Genomic DNA, 15767 nt, shown 5'->3' on the forward strand with positions numbered 1-15767 from the left:
TCATTGTTTTAATGCCATAGGCTGTTGCAGTATGGATGCTCACCACATTCAGTGAAAGTGTAAGTGATCTAATAATCTTAACAGGGGACTTCAGTGTTGAAGCCATCAAACCAAAGTGAGCACAACGTAGTCATGGAGGCGTGGAGCCTGAGGTTGGTAGGAAATTTGCTAAAAACAAGTTGTGATGAAATTATGTCTGTTTTGTGGCCGACATGACAGAGCCTGAATCACCGTGGTGGTCTGAATAGGACCCCCGGGGTGCATAGAAAACTGTTAAATAACAACTCTATTTAAAATATGGACTAGGCATATGCACTGACAGCAGAGGTGTGAATGTGTGTCCGGGTTTGTGCTTGTTTCCTGGTGAATTTAACGCTCTGCGGTCTCTCTGATGGATTGAGGGGTTTGAAGACTGTGCATGTGTGTGCGTTTGCACCCCAAAGGTCTTTGTGCTGGGTTTTTTTTTTTTGATGGGCTCAGCCTTTGTTGCCACTCTACATGTCACATGCACATGCACCAACACAGACAAACACACTAAACCGAACTAGGTCAGTGTTGTTTGTAGTGAGAAGGACGTTTTTCCTAACGCGACTCTTCTGTGGGAGAAGATGCATTAAGCCAAGAAAGAACAAGGAAGACTTCAATACTAAGACAGCTTTGCACTACTGGTTTTAGGAAAATGGACAGAATCAGTGATAGAAAATCTCAGTTGCCTTTCATCACATCTACAGAGTCATCTTAAAGTCTCCGCGAGTGTGAGAACTAACTATACAACCTGCTTTTATTCCCCGTTATCCAGAGAGTCCCCACGAGACCAGATATGTATTCACAGTAGATCCTCACAAGCACAGCTAAACCACACACACACACACACACACACACACACACACACACACACACACACACACACACACACACACACACACACACACACACACACACACACACACACACACACACACACACACACACACACACACACACACACAGGCAGCCACCATTGGCTCTGCAGAGAGGGTCCCCTCCTGTCCCCATCCTTTCTGCCTGCAGCTGCCGGCCAGCCTGTCAGTTCCCAGGCATCAAGCCATCAGAGATGACGCCTCCTCACGCCACCAAGTGGTAATCACCTTTCCTGCACCTTTAAGGCGTCAGTGGAAATTCAAACCTAATCCAAAAATGTTTGGTGCATCTATTTGGAGCACAGGACAAATCTTATTCTGAAAAATAAATGGCTTATAAAGAACTTTATGCTAAACTTTTTTTTTAATGTAAACTTAAAAAGTTTCATCTGGAGCCTAGCTGCAAGTATTAAGATCTTCAAACAGGATTTCTGTGGTCAGTCACTCTTGAACATAAGAGTAATTTACCCAAATAATGTAATTTAAGATAAAGTGCAAATAAATCCATAGGAAATTGAAAATGGTGTATTATCTTTAAACATGTTCAAAGTGATTTAACGGGTAGTCATGGACTTTATTTTAGCCGTGTGGTGTAAGTGGGATGTATTAAAATGAACTACGGTGCTCATGTTCATGTTGACTGAAGTTAGCTTTTGCAAACATGTGGCACACTGTGTTTATTTTTTTGTTTATTAATTGAAGCAAACAATGCTTAAATAGAATAAACATGGCATTGTTTTGGGGTTTTTTAAGGAATGTTTTTTAACTTATTGTACCATGCAAAAATGCAACCATGGAAGCAGCCACAGGCGCTGACTGTCAATGTCAGACATACCCCGATGGCCTCCTAATATTCAGCCAAGCTGTCGCTCCGCTCCCTCCCTGTTTATGTGTCCGAGCTCTCCTGGGTTTGTTTGTGTGCAGTATGCCACGGTCTTCGTACGCCCTTGACCTCTACTTTTGTCATTGTGGGTTGAAAGTCATGCTAAAATATGTATAGGAATGTCTGCGCTTTGCATCCAGGTGCACTGGTGGTGTTTGAGCGTGTCTGTTTGAGTAGAGGATATGTGGATAGTTCAGGGCCATAAGATGCTAAATCCTTCGTATCTGTGACCTTTGTTCAGGTTCAGAGTCACGTATGTGTGAGTGCGTTCCGCGCGTGATTTGCGTGTGCGTGTAAAAGCCAGCTTACGTGCACATTTAAGGATTAATCCTCCGTACTTGACGCATGGAAAAGCGTCAGAAGAAAAGGGATAAAAAGACGCAGAGATGTGCTGCGAGGCAGGTGAAGCACAGGGATCGACGGGCTGAGGCCAAGGGAAAAGGGGGGGTACGGGGCTCGACAGTGGGGGGGCTGCTCACTCCAGTGCGTAATTGTGGTGGGGGGGGGGGGGGGGGGGGGGGGGGGGGGGTCACACAGGTCTGGACCTCATTAAGAGAATTGTCTGGGAACATTCAGGCTCTGAGCTGATGTCTTGTCACCTGCCTTCTTGTCATGAGAGGCAGTGTGAGAACGCGCCTTTCACTTTCTCCAGGTCACATAGTTCACCATTAGGAGTCAGGAAGATCAACACAAAGCAGTTTTGCAGCAAACACTCCGAGAAACAAGCTCATAATTGACATGCAAACATGTGACGTCTGTGGACTGGAGGCGCTTTAAAGGCAGGTACATCATCTCAACCAGCATCGCTTTTGATCGCCTTTGAACGCCTTCTCTTTTTCTCTTCGACACCCACCCTCTGTTTTTAATTTGTATTCACAGGGGGGTTCGTTGCCGTCTGAGGTTACACAGACGAGAATTGGGGGGGATTTGGGGGATCTCTCTCAAGCAGCTTTTTAAAGAGGGCGAGGTATCAATCAGGTGCTGATGTTACACTGATGCAACATTTCAGCCTATAGAGGAGCTCGCCGAGCTGCTTTATATCAGCTTACAAGCATCTAAGTAGTTATCAATTATTCTCAGACGCACGATACCGAGAGAAAATGTAGTTTTATAGAGCTCATAAAGTGTGATTCATGTCTTTTACAGACACATGTACCCCGACTACTAATGCTCATCGGCTTTGTGATATAAATTTAGGGAGTGATCGGTACAAATCGCTTGAATCCAGTGCGACAAATCACAAGACCACTTTTCACGGCGCATTTAAACATGTTTTTATTCTCATGCTTTCAATTTCTAAGTCAAAGCATTCACCAAAGAACCAGATTCAAAACTGGATTCCGCGTCATACATTCAAGAGTGCAATTAGTATAAATAGAAGAAAATACCTGCATGTCATAGAATATAATTTGTCTTTATAAATGTAATCATTTCAGAGTAAGAAATTCAGCATATACATGAAGCAGAATATATACAGAAAGGAAGAAAAAAAAACCCCAACAACATACAATCATAGATCAGCAGGTGCACGGCACTGGTCCCTGAATGAAGAAATATGAGGATCAACTGTTGGTTTTCGATATAAATATAAATATATATGTATTTAAGATGGCGCTACACTCTGTGCTGCAAGTGTGCAATCAGCCCGAGGATAGCTTGATGTTCACGTGCAACTGTATGGATGTTACAGTACTTTAAGGGGTGATTATCACAGAAAGAGGTGCGGGCGCTGTCGAGTCTGCTCTGAGTGGAATTTAATTTCAGTCGGCGTAAAGAAACAGAAAAACAGGCTTTCGGAAAGGAGAGAAAAATAGAACAGAACTTTAGGTGAGCAACTTGACATGACAAATCTGAATCATACGTGACTCCACAACCTCGTGGAGGGGAAAAGGCGCTGTAGGGCGCGAGCTGACTAGTCGCTCTTCTTGCCGTTCCTCGCTGCCGAGTCTTCTTTGGTTTCGACGGGGCTGCTTTGGCCGTTCGCGGGCGAGGCCGGGCTCTGCTGCTCGGCCGCCCCGTTCAGTTTGGACTCTTTGGTCGAGGCGGTGGCGGTCTTCCTGCTCTGCGTGCCGTTGTCGATGCAGGATTTCGTCACCTCGCCGGTGATGGCGGCGTAAGGAGAGGAGCCGCTGAACAGAGTCTTGTAGATGACTGACTCGATGGGGGCGAAGGGCGAGGTGGAGGAGCCCGTCAGCATCATCCTCGACTGAAAGGAACAGAGCAAACGCGTCAAAGCAAAAGGCAAAGTACCGGGAAGAATCCCAGAGGATAATACATTTAATATGGGATTATATCTTTTTAACCATTTCATTCGTATGTCATCTAACTTGGCGTACGTATCTCGGGGCAAAATGCCGATTCATTTGTTTCAGTTTGAGTATATTTCAACTCATTGTTCTGGTTTTCTAGCCAGTAAGATTTATACTATCATAAGATATGGTCAGAATCACAAAACAATTAGTAAAGTTTAACACAGAACCTTCCTTCATAAAAACAGACTTAACATAACATCACTTGAAGAAATCAAGTGTGTAAAACAGCCACTTATTTCACATAAATAGCCAAACCACATATGTGACGGCGGTCTAATCAAGCTTTAAAACTACTATGGGAATGTGCAATGTACTAGTATTTACTTTTAATTAAGGGGTGACAGCATCTAATCCACATCATCAAGGGTGCAAAATAATAAATAGCAGGTTTGGACACAACTCTTAAATCTGATGAAACGGTTCGCCATTAATTTGGAAGATCAGAGTCTTTGGGAGCTAACAGAATGAGAGTTGAAAGAAGACGTGGTAGATTTATCTGTGTCTCAGTCAAGAGCACAAGTTTCCCAGAGAAGGAAAAAAAGTGGATGATGCAAGCTGATGAAAATGATGCAAAAGCCCCAGCCCTGCGGGTAATCCCAGGCTAATGTGAGTCACCACGGCTAAAACTTCAAAAAGGGAGAAAGGTCATTTAGAAGACGAGACACAAAACATTCAAACGGGAGCCGTGGCAGCAAACATCCGTTATTAAAAACGCGACACAAATCCGGACAACGCAAAACACCAACGTACGCAGTTGAATTGAGCCCTCTCAATAAACCCCTGGGTTCACATCCTGATCACGGCTGCATGTCTGAGCGGCACCACGGACGGGCGGACTGACCTTGTTGACAACGACAAAGGTGGTGTAAACGAGCATCAGGTGGTGTTTCTGGACAGGCAGGTAGTGGGTCTGCTGCAAGGCAAACAGCACCGCCCCGATCAGGGTGATCTTTGTGGGGCTTGACAGAGATGCAATGAGAAAAGATCAGTCATGATCCCGGAATTTACGATGAAAAAACATGAGAACGTTTCTACACGGTAGTGAGAATGACGCTTGAAAGATTTTATACGCACATATAAACCAGAGTGGAGGTAATTAATCACAGGTAGCTGCTAAGATGTTCCCGTCATCAGAGGAACGTAACTGTGCTTAAAGGTTTTGATGAACGCGACGGTGCAAACTGCACCACATCCAGCTTTGTTAAATGCACATCATGTATTTTTCTTTTATTTCCTGATTTCTTTTCAGAATAATGTAAATACGCTGCACATAGACTCCAGATATAGTTAAATTATTGTTAAAAGAAATTACTGTGCAACATGGAAGCGTAGTGTATATTCTTTAAATAACTGATGACGAAAAGGTTTAATAAGGTCGTGCTTCCTCCCACTTGAATGAACTCCTGAAATGTATAGGACATTTTGTGCAGGTTACGTTATTCCTGGGCAAACACTCAAAAGAGTAACTTTTACTTTTAAATAACTTAAATACACAATCAACACTGCAACTCAATTTTATACTTTTTTTTTTTGCATTTCACAGAATATTGTACCAATTCTCTGACTACTGCCTGAGTACCAACAAAAATTTATCAAAATGCTTTAAAGTGTATTTCATGAGTACAAAATAAACAACACCAAAGTACACGATTCAACATCCGTGGGTGGAGCTTGTGAAAACTTACTAGGACATTTTGAGAAGCTCATTGGTCTCTGGTTTCCACACGCCTCGAACGAGCTGCTCAAAATTACTGATCAGACCACCTCCAGCACCTAAAGAGGAAAGAGTAGATAGATATCATTAATATATACTGTCATGTGACACGTGGAACTTCAATACTATGAAATCTCTCAGAAACGGATGCTGCTATAAAAAAAATTAATGTGTAATCATTTTAATCTTGAAGAGTCGTGACACCCAGAGACACCTCAGAGGCGGCGCCTCTGTATGTGACACGATCGCATACTGACCTCTGGCCCACCCAACAGCAATCATAACCAGCAGGCCATCTTTGTACTTGTTGTGTGCCTGCGTGACGCCTCCAAGGACCTTCCACGTCCTGGTCACCTCCTTCATTCCTGACAGCACCAGCCTGAGGGGCAGCAGGGCAGCGCAGCAGTACACCAGGTCCATGGGGCAGTAAAACACTAAATACCTTTAAGGAAAGATAACACATGGATGACATGTGCACATACATACAGAACTCTGTGACAGAGGTGTGTAAACTGCAACGACAGAGTCAGGGATTATAGTGGCATCGAGGAAAAGGTGTTTTCTTTCTCCATAAATTAATTCACACATCTTCCATAAAGATTAAAACAGAAATTTGAAGCCTTGTATGATTTATTCTCTATAAATTTAGCTTGTATGAAAATTAGAATGTAAATTGAAAAAAAACAACCTCAAAGAATATTTAATTAGGTATTTTTCTTTAAACCAAAATTGTCACAAATAAACTTTAAGAACAGTTTAAAACCTTCAGTTTACATATCATGAGTCTAGCAAAACCTGGCAAAACAATTTACGTTTTAAATTAATATTAGAATTTTACTTCTATGTATCATACTTCAGAAAGGTTGGCAAGCACCCAATGCTACCAGCAGAGGGCAGTATTTATTTTCATACAACGGATGTAATTATACATGCACCCACCAGAGGGTGCCAAAGGACGCACAGCTAGAAACAGACACTCCACAATGACTCCTCTATTTCATCATGTCTTCCACATTTCATGCTCCCTTTACGGAAGAGAAAGACATAAACAATGACCCAATTGTTGATGTGTTTGCCTAAAGAAAGTATTTCCAATTCATGTTTTTCCCCTTTACTCTCAAGATAAATATACATTTTATTTTTCAGGCATTTACCAGACAATTGAGGCAAGCAGGACACTGGTGCTGTTGGACAAAGGTGCGACTGGTGGCTCGGCCAGCATGATCCCGGACAGTACGGCTCCACCGAAACAGAAGAGCATGGAGCTGAACCAGCAGGCTAAGGGGCTGACCCTGGACACCTCCAGAGCTCCTGCACAAACACAGATGTACAAGTGTCAGCATCAAGCAATGACAGTAAAGTCCACGAAATGCAGTCTATTTCCCATATTCGCAATCCTACAGGGTGTAGGCAGGCGAATCTGGAAAACCGTCTCACCGTGAGAAAACACCCAGTTGGAGTCGGGTTTGTTTAACAATTGCCTTTAAGATTGGTATCTGTATGTGTCTGTCTGCGTCTGCCGTGTGACGGACTGGCGACCTGTTCATGGTGTGACCCGTCTGCGGCACATAGTCAGATTTCATCCACAGGTCTTAAAATAAAAGGGCTCAGCCCTGGTAAAATCACAGCTGTGAATCAACAGCTGTAAATTATGTCACTTCCTGTTATCATTCGTTCTTACAGGTGTACAAAGAAACATAAGAGAACCATGCATTTTCTTATTATGACATATTTGGCTTTACATAGTTGGCCCCGGTTTAGTTTGAAGCAAATATTGTTGCTCTGCTGAATATCAGATCATTTTCTACAATGATTTTTTGTGTATTCTTGTTTCCCTGACTTTATCCATCCATCTTTTAAACTGCTTTATCTGACTGAGGGTTGCAGGGTACAGCCAAGACACACACATTCCCACCTACGGGCACTTTTAAGCCCACCCCCCAAAATTGTTTTTTCATGTGAATGGAATAAGGTAGTAGTTGCATTTGCACTTCATCTTTCCAAATAGTATACAAGCTGCTATGTGAAATCAGTTAAACTCGTGATCAGTGTTAAAAACAAACCAGAGGAAGAAGCCGGGGGGAGTCGGCCCTCTTCTCCCACAGTCCCACTAATCCAAAACCCTTTTTTCATATATTTCTATATCTTAAAACAATATAATAATATTCAGTTTTCGTACCTCAAATTATCTTCTCGTCAAGATTATACCTCTGCCAAGCAGACAGTGATGATGATTACTGGTTTTCTGAAGCGGTAATCACCGAAATCAGTGTTATTTATAGATGCTGCTTAGGGACCATCATCAGTGAAAACTTTGCAAATAAGAAAAGGATGCATTCAACAGTTTCTTTTCTACAACTGGCCAATAAAATGGAAGAATAACACACAGTTGAAATTACAATTTGCATCGTGTTGTATTCTGTGGGTCAAGTCTACAGATGCAGGTGGTCTAACTTTGAATAAAACCATAAAAAAAAAAAACATAATATTTACCAATTTTCCAAACTTTAGTTACACACTCTTTTCTGCAATCAAGAAAATCTATTTCTTCAAAAAGAAAAAAATAATCCCGATTAAGAATTAAGGTTTAAGAGGTTATTCCTCCATATCCATAAATCAGTTCAGTAGAAGTGAAAGAAGGCTGATAAACGTGGCGCCCAGTCTCCAGCTCTGTCTAAATATTAACTAGGTTAGGTTAGAACAGTTGATCAAACAGAGGTGCAGCACGAGAGCCTGACTTCACAGTTCAAAGTTCAGAGCAGTGGAACAAACGTGTACTTTCAGAGTCACTGAGGAGATTTCCTCACCGAAGACACCCCGTTTAGAAAGGACAATGTAGTCCTTCTCCCTCCCCATTAGAGCCACTTTCATGCTAAATTCCTGATATTTAACAGTCATGAGTTAAATACATGGCGAGTTACATGTGAGAGAAGCTTCATGGGAACTGCTTGAGAATGTGTCGCTTGATCACGGTTATTAGTTACCTTTAAAAACAGACCAGTTAGTGACTAGTTCCTCAAAATAACCAGTTACTTGGAAAAGCAGGTTCTACTTTAATTGTCTCAAATAGGATGTCTTCAGAAAGTTCCCATTGTTGGATTATTGACACATGAGCTGAGCCAACACCCATGTGAGGGTCAGTCCAGCTTAACACATTACAGTAGTGACATTTCCCTAACATAACTCTATGCATCTTTGCACACGTGTATAAGACCCTGCAGAGATTCACGGTGTACATTAAGACCTACTGTACAATGTGACCTGTGGCAGGGCGCTCGGACTCAACCCTGAACCACCAGCCTGCCGTCACTGCCGGTGCACACAGGACCGGACTGGTAATCTCAGGATTACAGACAGATTATAGAGTCCTGGAGAGAGATCGGTAAACCAGGGGGATTTTGTACAGTAGCTCTATCTGCCTCCTCTGCAGCCTGCCCTGGACTCTTTAACTTCCCCTCACGCAGCAGCCGGGCCTTTGACCACCTTCAGGTGATACATGGGAACATTAGCAGGAGCAGAAAGAGGAGAAGGCGAGGAAACATCTCTCAAAAAGGGGCAATTTAACTTGTCCAACACAAATAAAATGAGTGGCGTGCGTGTGTGTGTGTGATAAGTTTCTCTAATGAGGAACAGAAAAGTTTGGATTGTACATTAGTTTGTTTTTCACGTTCGAGATGCAACCAGACGCTGTGGCAAATCTGCAATTAACCACTAATTTGCACTCGGAGCGATCCGCGCCCGTTCCCACCATGTTGTGTTCATGACGTGTGCGAGAGGCGGGGTCTATTTCCACATGAAGCTGAGCAGAGGAAATCGAACCAGACGGGAAGTTCTCACGTGCAAAGTGAATGAAACTAAACATCTTGTCATGACAATATATTTCTATTCCGTCGCTGGTTTAACAATTTCCAGCGCCGGATAGCAACACATCAGACGTCAGAGGCATGAAAAGCATGGAACAATAACAACAACAACGGCCTTGAGAACATCTTCACCGGCGGAACATGAAGCAGTCGCATACTTGACTGAACAGTGATCATAACACCACAAGTGTTCTGTGTGGCGCTGAATTCAATAGAACACAAAGCACACTGGAGTGTGTTAACAAAAACTTTAAATATAATGGCATCACTTAGTATTGACGCGTTTTGACGACTCCCCGCCTGCATCATGTGATCCTGCATGTTTGAGTCGACGCAAGTTTGACCTTTCCTCGTGTAATCTGAGTAGTTTGCAGTTAAAAGCCTATTTTCACTTTATGAAGAGTGCGTGATACTCAATGGGCCGACCGTAGCTCACGTGCCCCGATCACAGACACTGATAACTACAGATCCAAACAGATTTGCGTCGTGTTTGGTGTCTGCGTTCACAAAGTCTGCTGTAAATGACATTTTATGGTTAAATCCATTTTGTCACAGGCAGAGAAAGAAGTTCAGGAGAGCAGTAGATCGCCAAAGTCACGCACAGGCTCGGATTTTAGCACTGGACTTAAATAAAGAATTGAATTTGTGCTTGAGTTCACAAAAACCGTGCAGCAGAAAACAGCGTTGCTCCGTCATCACCTTTACTCGCAGAGCAAAACAAACTGCCGCAGTCGGTCTCTTCGTCCGACTGGCCAGACCACAAGTGTAGAGATGAAGGAGAAGAATTTAAGAGTAAAGACACAGGCTTTTAAAAATGTGACTGCACTGTAAAAAAACAAAAAAAACAAACACTATACCAAGTTTTTTTGTCCTTACTTCAGATCAAAATGCATTGCACTCAGAGTAAGACCCAACAAGTTAGATTTAGCAAACTTAGAACTAAACAAGGAAAAAAAAACCCGCCGTTGCAGGTAAATTTCCTGTAATGAGTAAAACTTATCCGACACTTCACCTGACGGATTGACATGTGAAGAAAACACATCTTAAAAAAGGCAAACACAACACACTTTGTCAGATGTTCCCCTTTTTCGTTGTGTAATCACGCTTGTATTTACACAGAAACAAACACACTGCATGGACTTTCCTGCTCCAACAAGTTGGGCTACAAGTTCGCCAAGATCAGATCATCTAAACTGGTTTTACATTCAAAGGCACATTTACAAGTCAAATTTATTGCAAACCCGGAAAAACTACCCCACAGTGTTGATCGCACTCTCGTCCACCGAGTCACTTTGAAAGAAAGCACCAGGCTCGCGTGCGGATCACCTCTGATTAGAATATTCAACCACAAGTCCACAGTCACAAATAAGACGGCTGCGACGGAGGGAGAGTTGCTCCTTCATTTAGAGCTTCACCGGAGAGACGTCTCACAAACGTGCACACACAAACTGCCTCAGTCTGCAGACACGGCTGTTCCAGGAGAAATCAAGTCAGGTGACCACCGCAAACATTTAAGATGGGATCTCTTTTAAAAACGGCGAGACGTGCATGCGTGAGAAGAAGTTTCAAAAAGTTTCACGGGTGGATCCTTCGTGCTTTTCGTCTCCACTCCGAAGCGGATCAGAACTTTTAACATTTTGATGTTAAAAGATTTTGTGAGGAACCAAGAGGAAAGAAAGAACCAATAAATGAAACGTTATTTGACTCAGTATATTGAGTGAGGACTTTAGGTATGATAATGATTTGATTTGATCAGAAAATAGAATAAAAATCACAGGTTTTTGAGGTCACCACTGCTCCTTTACAGCAGGACGGCTGATAGACTGTGTCTCCCCGAGGTGAACTGATGAGTGTTTACAGTGAACTTTGCCTTTTTACTCTAAGTTAACTGGGACAGGCTCCAGCTCACTGAGATAAAGAAAAGCAGTTGGTTTCGTTTTTTTGGTCATTACACATCCGCCTCCGACCTCTTTTTACTAATCACACTGGTTACCACCCTGATCTGCTTTGTTTTCGCCGGTTCCTCCAACAATGTTTTCCTTGTTCCTTGCCGGCCAGGACTTTGTTATGAAAGAACTGATGGCTTCATTTTAAAACAAACATTATAATAATGTATATATAGAGAGAGAGAGAGAGAGAGAGAGAGAGAGAGAGAGAGAGAGAGAGAGAGAGAGAGAGAGAGAGAGAGAGAGAGAGAGAGAGAGAGAGAGAGAGAGAGAGAGAGAGAAGCAAAACGTTTATATTTCAACCTTTTTTTCCAGTTTTTTTTCTGTGAACTTGAGGAAAAGTTCTTCCCGACATCCCCGCTAATCGCTTCAACAATTGGCACATATAAATTGGGGTCAACGTATCTCAGAAAATGAAAAAAAGATACCAGCTCAAACCACAGTGCGAGTCGCTGCTAAGTACAGTCTCGTGTTTTTTAGAGAAATCGTTCAAAACTGAAAATTTGCAGTTTGAAAAATTAGAATGATTCCCCCTCTTAACTCCACCCAACTTCCAAACCACTGTCTGCTATCTATATTCAGCATCTCTTTACTTTCATTTATTTCCATTCCTGAAAAATGTAACTTTACAATTATATTCCCCAAAATTTTTATAAAGACACTTCTAAATGAATTCCTCTTTATGTCTTTGCTTCTTGTCGAGTCAGTGACGTTTCCAGCCTCTTGCTTCCTCCGCCTCGCTCCGTACACACAACCAGGACAAGATAACCAAAAAAAGAGAATCTTTGGTGATTTTCAGTATAAGAGCAGGACCACAGATTGACACACAACCACTGCTCCTCTCCACGGGCTTCCTAAACAATCCCCTCACAGTGTTTACAAATGGACCGAAAATAGCTCCGCGCCGTGACGAGCTCTCGGGAGAACTGGCATGCTCCTTCTAAATGCTCTGCAGAAAAGCTTGTTTGCGTTCATATCTCCAGTTCTAAAAAGTTCTCTTATGGTCTGCTGAGGCCCGGGAACGTCTCGAAGGAGGATGGGAAGCGTTTAATAAAGGGAAAAGTGAAGAAAAACGGAGGGTTGAAAACTTCGGTTCCTTTCCTTTTTTGGGGGAGGAAGAACAAGTGTCGCTGCCTCCGTCATTGTTTTATATCTTCACTTATGTTCCATGTTTCATTGAGTGAGCAAGTAATTTTGCCCTAAAATCCGTGTGCATTACTAGAGCATGTGTGTTTCTCTCCACTCGTCTTCCAGTAGATGTGGCGGAGGACAAAGGGTTAGAGGGTCACAGCAGCTCAGATGCTTGGCGAGGCAAGTTCAAAAATAGACCATGGCCTTCCAGCGGGACTACAATGGATAGCATGTGTGTTGCTGCATGTTTGTATGTGTGTGTGTGCGTGTGTGTGGGTGTGTGTGTGTGTGTGTGGGGGGGGGGGGGGGGGGGGGGGGGTGGTGTTGAAAGCCAACTCGCTTGTGCAGTTAAAAGTCCACCTGTCACCAGAGCCACTATCTCAGTGACATAACACGGCCTGCTGCCATGTGTCTTTGGCCTGATCTGGAACCACGAGCTGCAAAAAAACACTCAAGTTTCTGACTATTCCTCTTTATTCACGCCACTTCACTGGTGCATTTTGGGATTTTTTTGGGGGGGGGAAAAAATTCAAATGAAGCAAAGAAGAATCCAAGAGGGAAGGGATGACTGTCGCTACTTCAAGCCAACTGCACAACTGAAAGCCTTGAACTGAATAGACACTGTTGCTCTTTTTCTATGTGGACAATATACAAATGAGATTTAAACATTTAGAGCAGGAGATTGTTCTTGAGACAAACAAGTGTTATGCAGATTATTTTTGAATGGTGAAGAAATAAAGTCTTTCCCTGTGTGACGTTATACCAGAGAAAACCTGTTTCTGCCTGTGTGAGTACACTCATTCATGAAACTGTATCATCAGAGTACAAATGTCTTTCTTAAACATCATTTCACCCAATGAAACCCTCTTTTTTTTTTTTAAAGTGACTTAAATTTGCCTGCAACAGCTAAGATTGTGTTCCCTCAGGTACTAATCTCTTGATAATTGATCATTTTTAGAATGTAGAAGAAAAAACAACCGTATCACACATTTTAGAAAGGAGCTATTACAAAGCTATTAAGTGCATATTTATAATTAAATCCTTTAAAAATAGTAACTAAAACAAACAGTTTTAAAGAGTATAGGTTTAGTACAAGATTTGCTTTGCTTGTACTCGAGTACAACCACCATGCTTCTTATATTGTCCTCAATTCAAAGTAGAAGCAATATCGCATAAATACTGAAGTATAGGTTGTAGTTCCCAAGAGATGATCTTAACTAAAATACTAGTAGCTACAAAGTACTCTTTGTAAAGTATTGTTTAATTTGAACTATATACACATCCAAAGCATATTCTTAGTGAAACAATGAATCTAAAAATGACCCTCTGATAAACAAAGTTAAATGAATCAGGTAAAAAAAAATAAAGTTGAGCAGAGCAAAAAGTTACTTTAACAGCAACAAAGTGATTTAGATGTAGTAAATTGTACTTAAGCTTTGGTACAAGTACATACTGGTAACCAGTGTGAGACATGTTTGAGGTTTTTGAGTGTTTAAACGTAATAATAAACCGATAAATAAGATAGTATTCAGGTGTGAGTGTGTGTTGCGGGACAGTAACGTCACTTTGCAGCCTCTCAACTCGTCCACTAACGGCTGCTGTTTGCCGTTAAAGGTGGGGAACTTCAGATAACGAGACCGCTGGAGGCCTGTGATCCGGCATCAAGTTTCATCGGGCTGAACTTGACCCGACACGGAGCTCAACAAGCCGCCTGTAACTCCCCCCTTCAGCCGCTTACCTGGCTGCTCGCGCAGAGCCATGATTGACACGACGTAGTGCGCCATCTCAAAGTAAGGAAACATGGACAAGTTGGCCAAGCCGTGGGACAGCTCGTCCAAATGCAGCAACTCCAGCACTTCCATTGTCCCTCTTTTTCTTTTTTTGTGTTCTCTGCAGCTTGTCTAGATCAACCCAGCGTGGACTGGAGGAGGAAGTCAGGCTCGGTTCCAAGTTGGAGCATCAGGGTAAACACCGGAGCCCGGTGGTCCAGGACAGCTGTGCCTCGGACCCGGAGGAGGGGGTGGGAAACGCTGCTGTCAGCCCGTCACAGCTGGTCAGTTCAGCCCGAGGGGAGCCGCTCGTAGCCGGGCAACAGAACCGCACTGCTAGAGGATGGTCATCATCCGTGTTGCCCCATCAACGACGCTGTCAGCGGCGCATAGGCGGAATTCCTGCTCGGCGCTCCGCCATGCTGGTGATGTGGCGGGCGGAGCCAGCGCCGCGCGCTGATTGGACGACGGAGAGCGGCGCGAGCCAATCGGGTGTCACCCCGAGGCTTAGAGAGCGCTTTGTAAAGACAAGCAAACGCTCATGTACTGTATAACAACAACACACACACACACACACACACACACACACACACACACACACACACACACACACACACACACACACGCACACGCTAAATGTGTGCACCTGAAGCAGAACATACACGTCACGTGTGTTCACCTAATGTACATGATAAATACACTAATCAATTATGCACACCTGAAACACAACACAAACATCAACTGTGTGCCTTAAGTAATGCATCTATCATGGTGCAAGTGTGATTGCACTAAAATAATGCAGAGGTCAACTACAATACACACACACACACACACACATCAAGTATGTGCAAATGAAGCTTCTATTTCATTTACATCTATCGTGTTTTATGTGGAGAGACAACTACTAATATTGGTTTTCTCTTAAGTTTTATTGGCCTTTTTGTGATGTTATGTGATGTTTTGATTTTATTATTTTTTTCTTAGCGTGTTCACTGTACCTCACCAATGGAAAATGGCCAATGAATAGTTGTGTCTCCACCTGCAACATGATAGGCTCATGTAATATCTGGGTTTTTTTTTTGTTTTTGTCTTAATATGTTATCCATCCACCCTGCAACGTCTTGTCCTCTGTCGTTTCGTCCTTGTCACTTGATAACTTGCTAATTGGTGACTTTGAATTGCCTGTAGGTGTGAATGTGAGCGTGTGTGACTGTCTGTCTCTCTGTGTTTGCCCTGTGATGGTCTGGTGT

The 15767-nt window shown here is 42.9% G+C and overlaps 1 protein-coding gene across 1 annotated transcript; it reads right to left on the reverse strand.

Moving 5' to 3' along the window:
• Nucleotides 1-3035: 3035 nt before the first annotated feature.
• tmem38b (transmembrane protein 38B) lies at nucleotides 3036-14949 on the reverse strand. Its single transcript, XM_080476428.1, has 6 exons — nucleotides 14487-14949; nucleotides 6963-7119; nucleotides 6066-6250; nucleotides 5780-5867; nucleotides 4936-5053; nucleotides 3036-3988 (listed from the first exon to the last, which is right to left on the reverse strand). The coding sequence occupies exons 1-6, from the start codon at nucleotides 14608-14610 to the stop codon at nucleotides 3695-3697; spliced, it is 966 nt and encodes a 321-aa protein (XP_080332554.1). The 5' UTR covers nucleotides 14611-14949; the 3' UTR covers nucleotides 3036-3694.
• Nucleotides 14950-15767: the final 818 nt, after the last annotated feature.

Source organism: Lipophrys pholis (assembly GCF_963383615.2).
Source record: "Lipophrys pholis genome assembly, chromosome: 12".
Lineage (NCBI taxonomy): Eukaryota > Metazoa > Chordata > Actinopteri > Blenniiformes > Blenniidae > Lipophrys > Lipophrys pholis.

Bases quoted from the DNA above. Each gene is read 5' to 3' on its own strand.
- tmem38b (XM_080476428.1), bottom strand. From the start codon at position 14,610: ATGGAAGTGCTGGAGTTGCTGCATTTGGACGAGCTGTCCCACGGCTTG. The intron at 5,868-6,065 runs GTCAGTATGCGA...TTTCCTCTTTAG, and splicing joins TGCTGTTGGGTGGGCCAGAG to GTGCTGGAGGTGGTCTGATC. The intron at 5,054-5,779 runs GTAAGTTTTCAC...ATCTCTGTCAAG, and splicing joins GAGCTTCTCAAAATGTCCTA to CCCCACAAAGATCACCCTGA.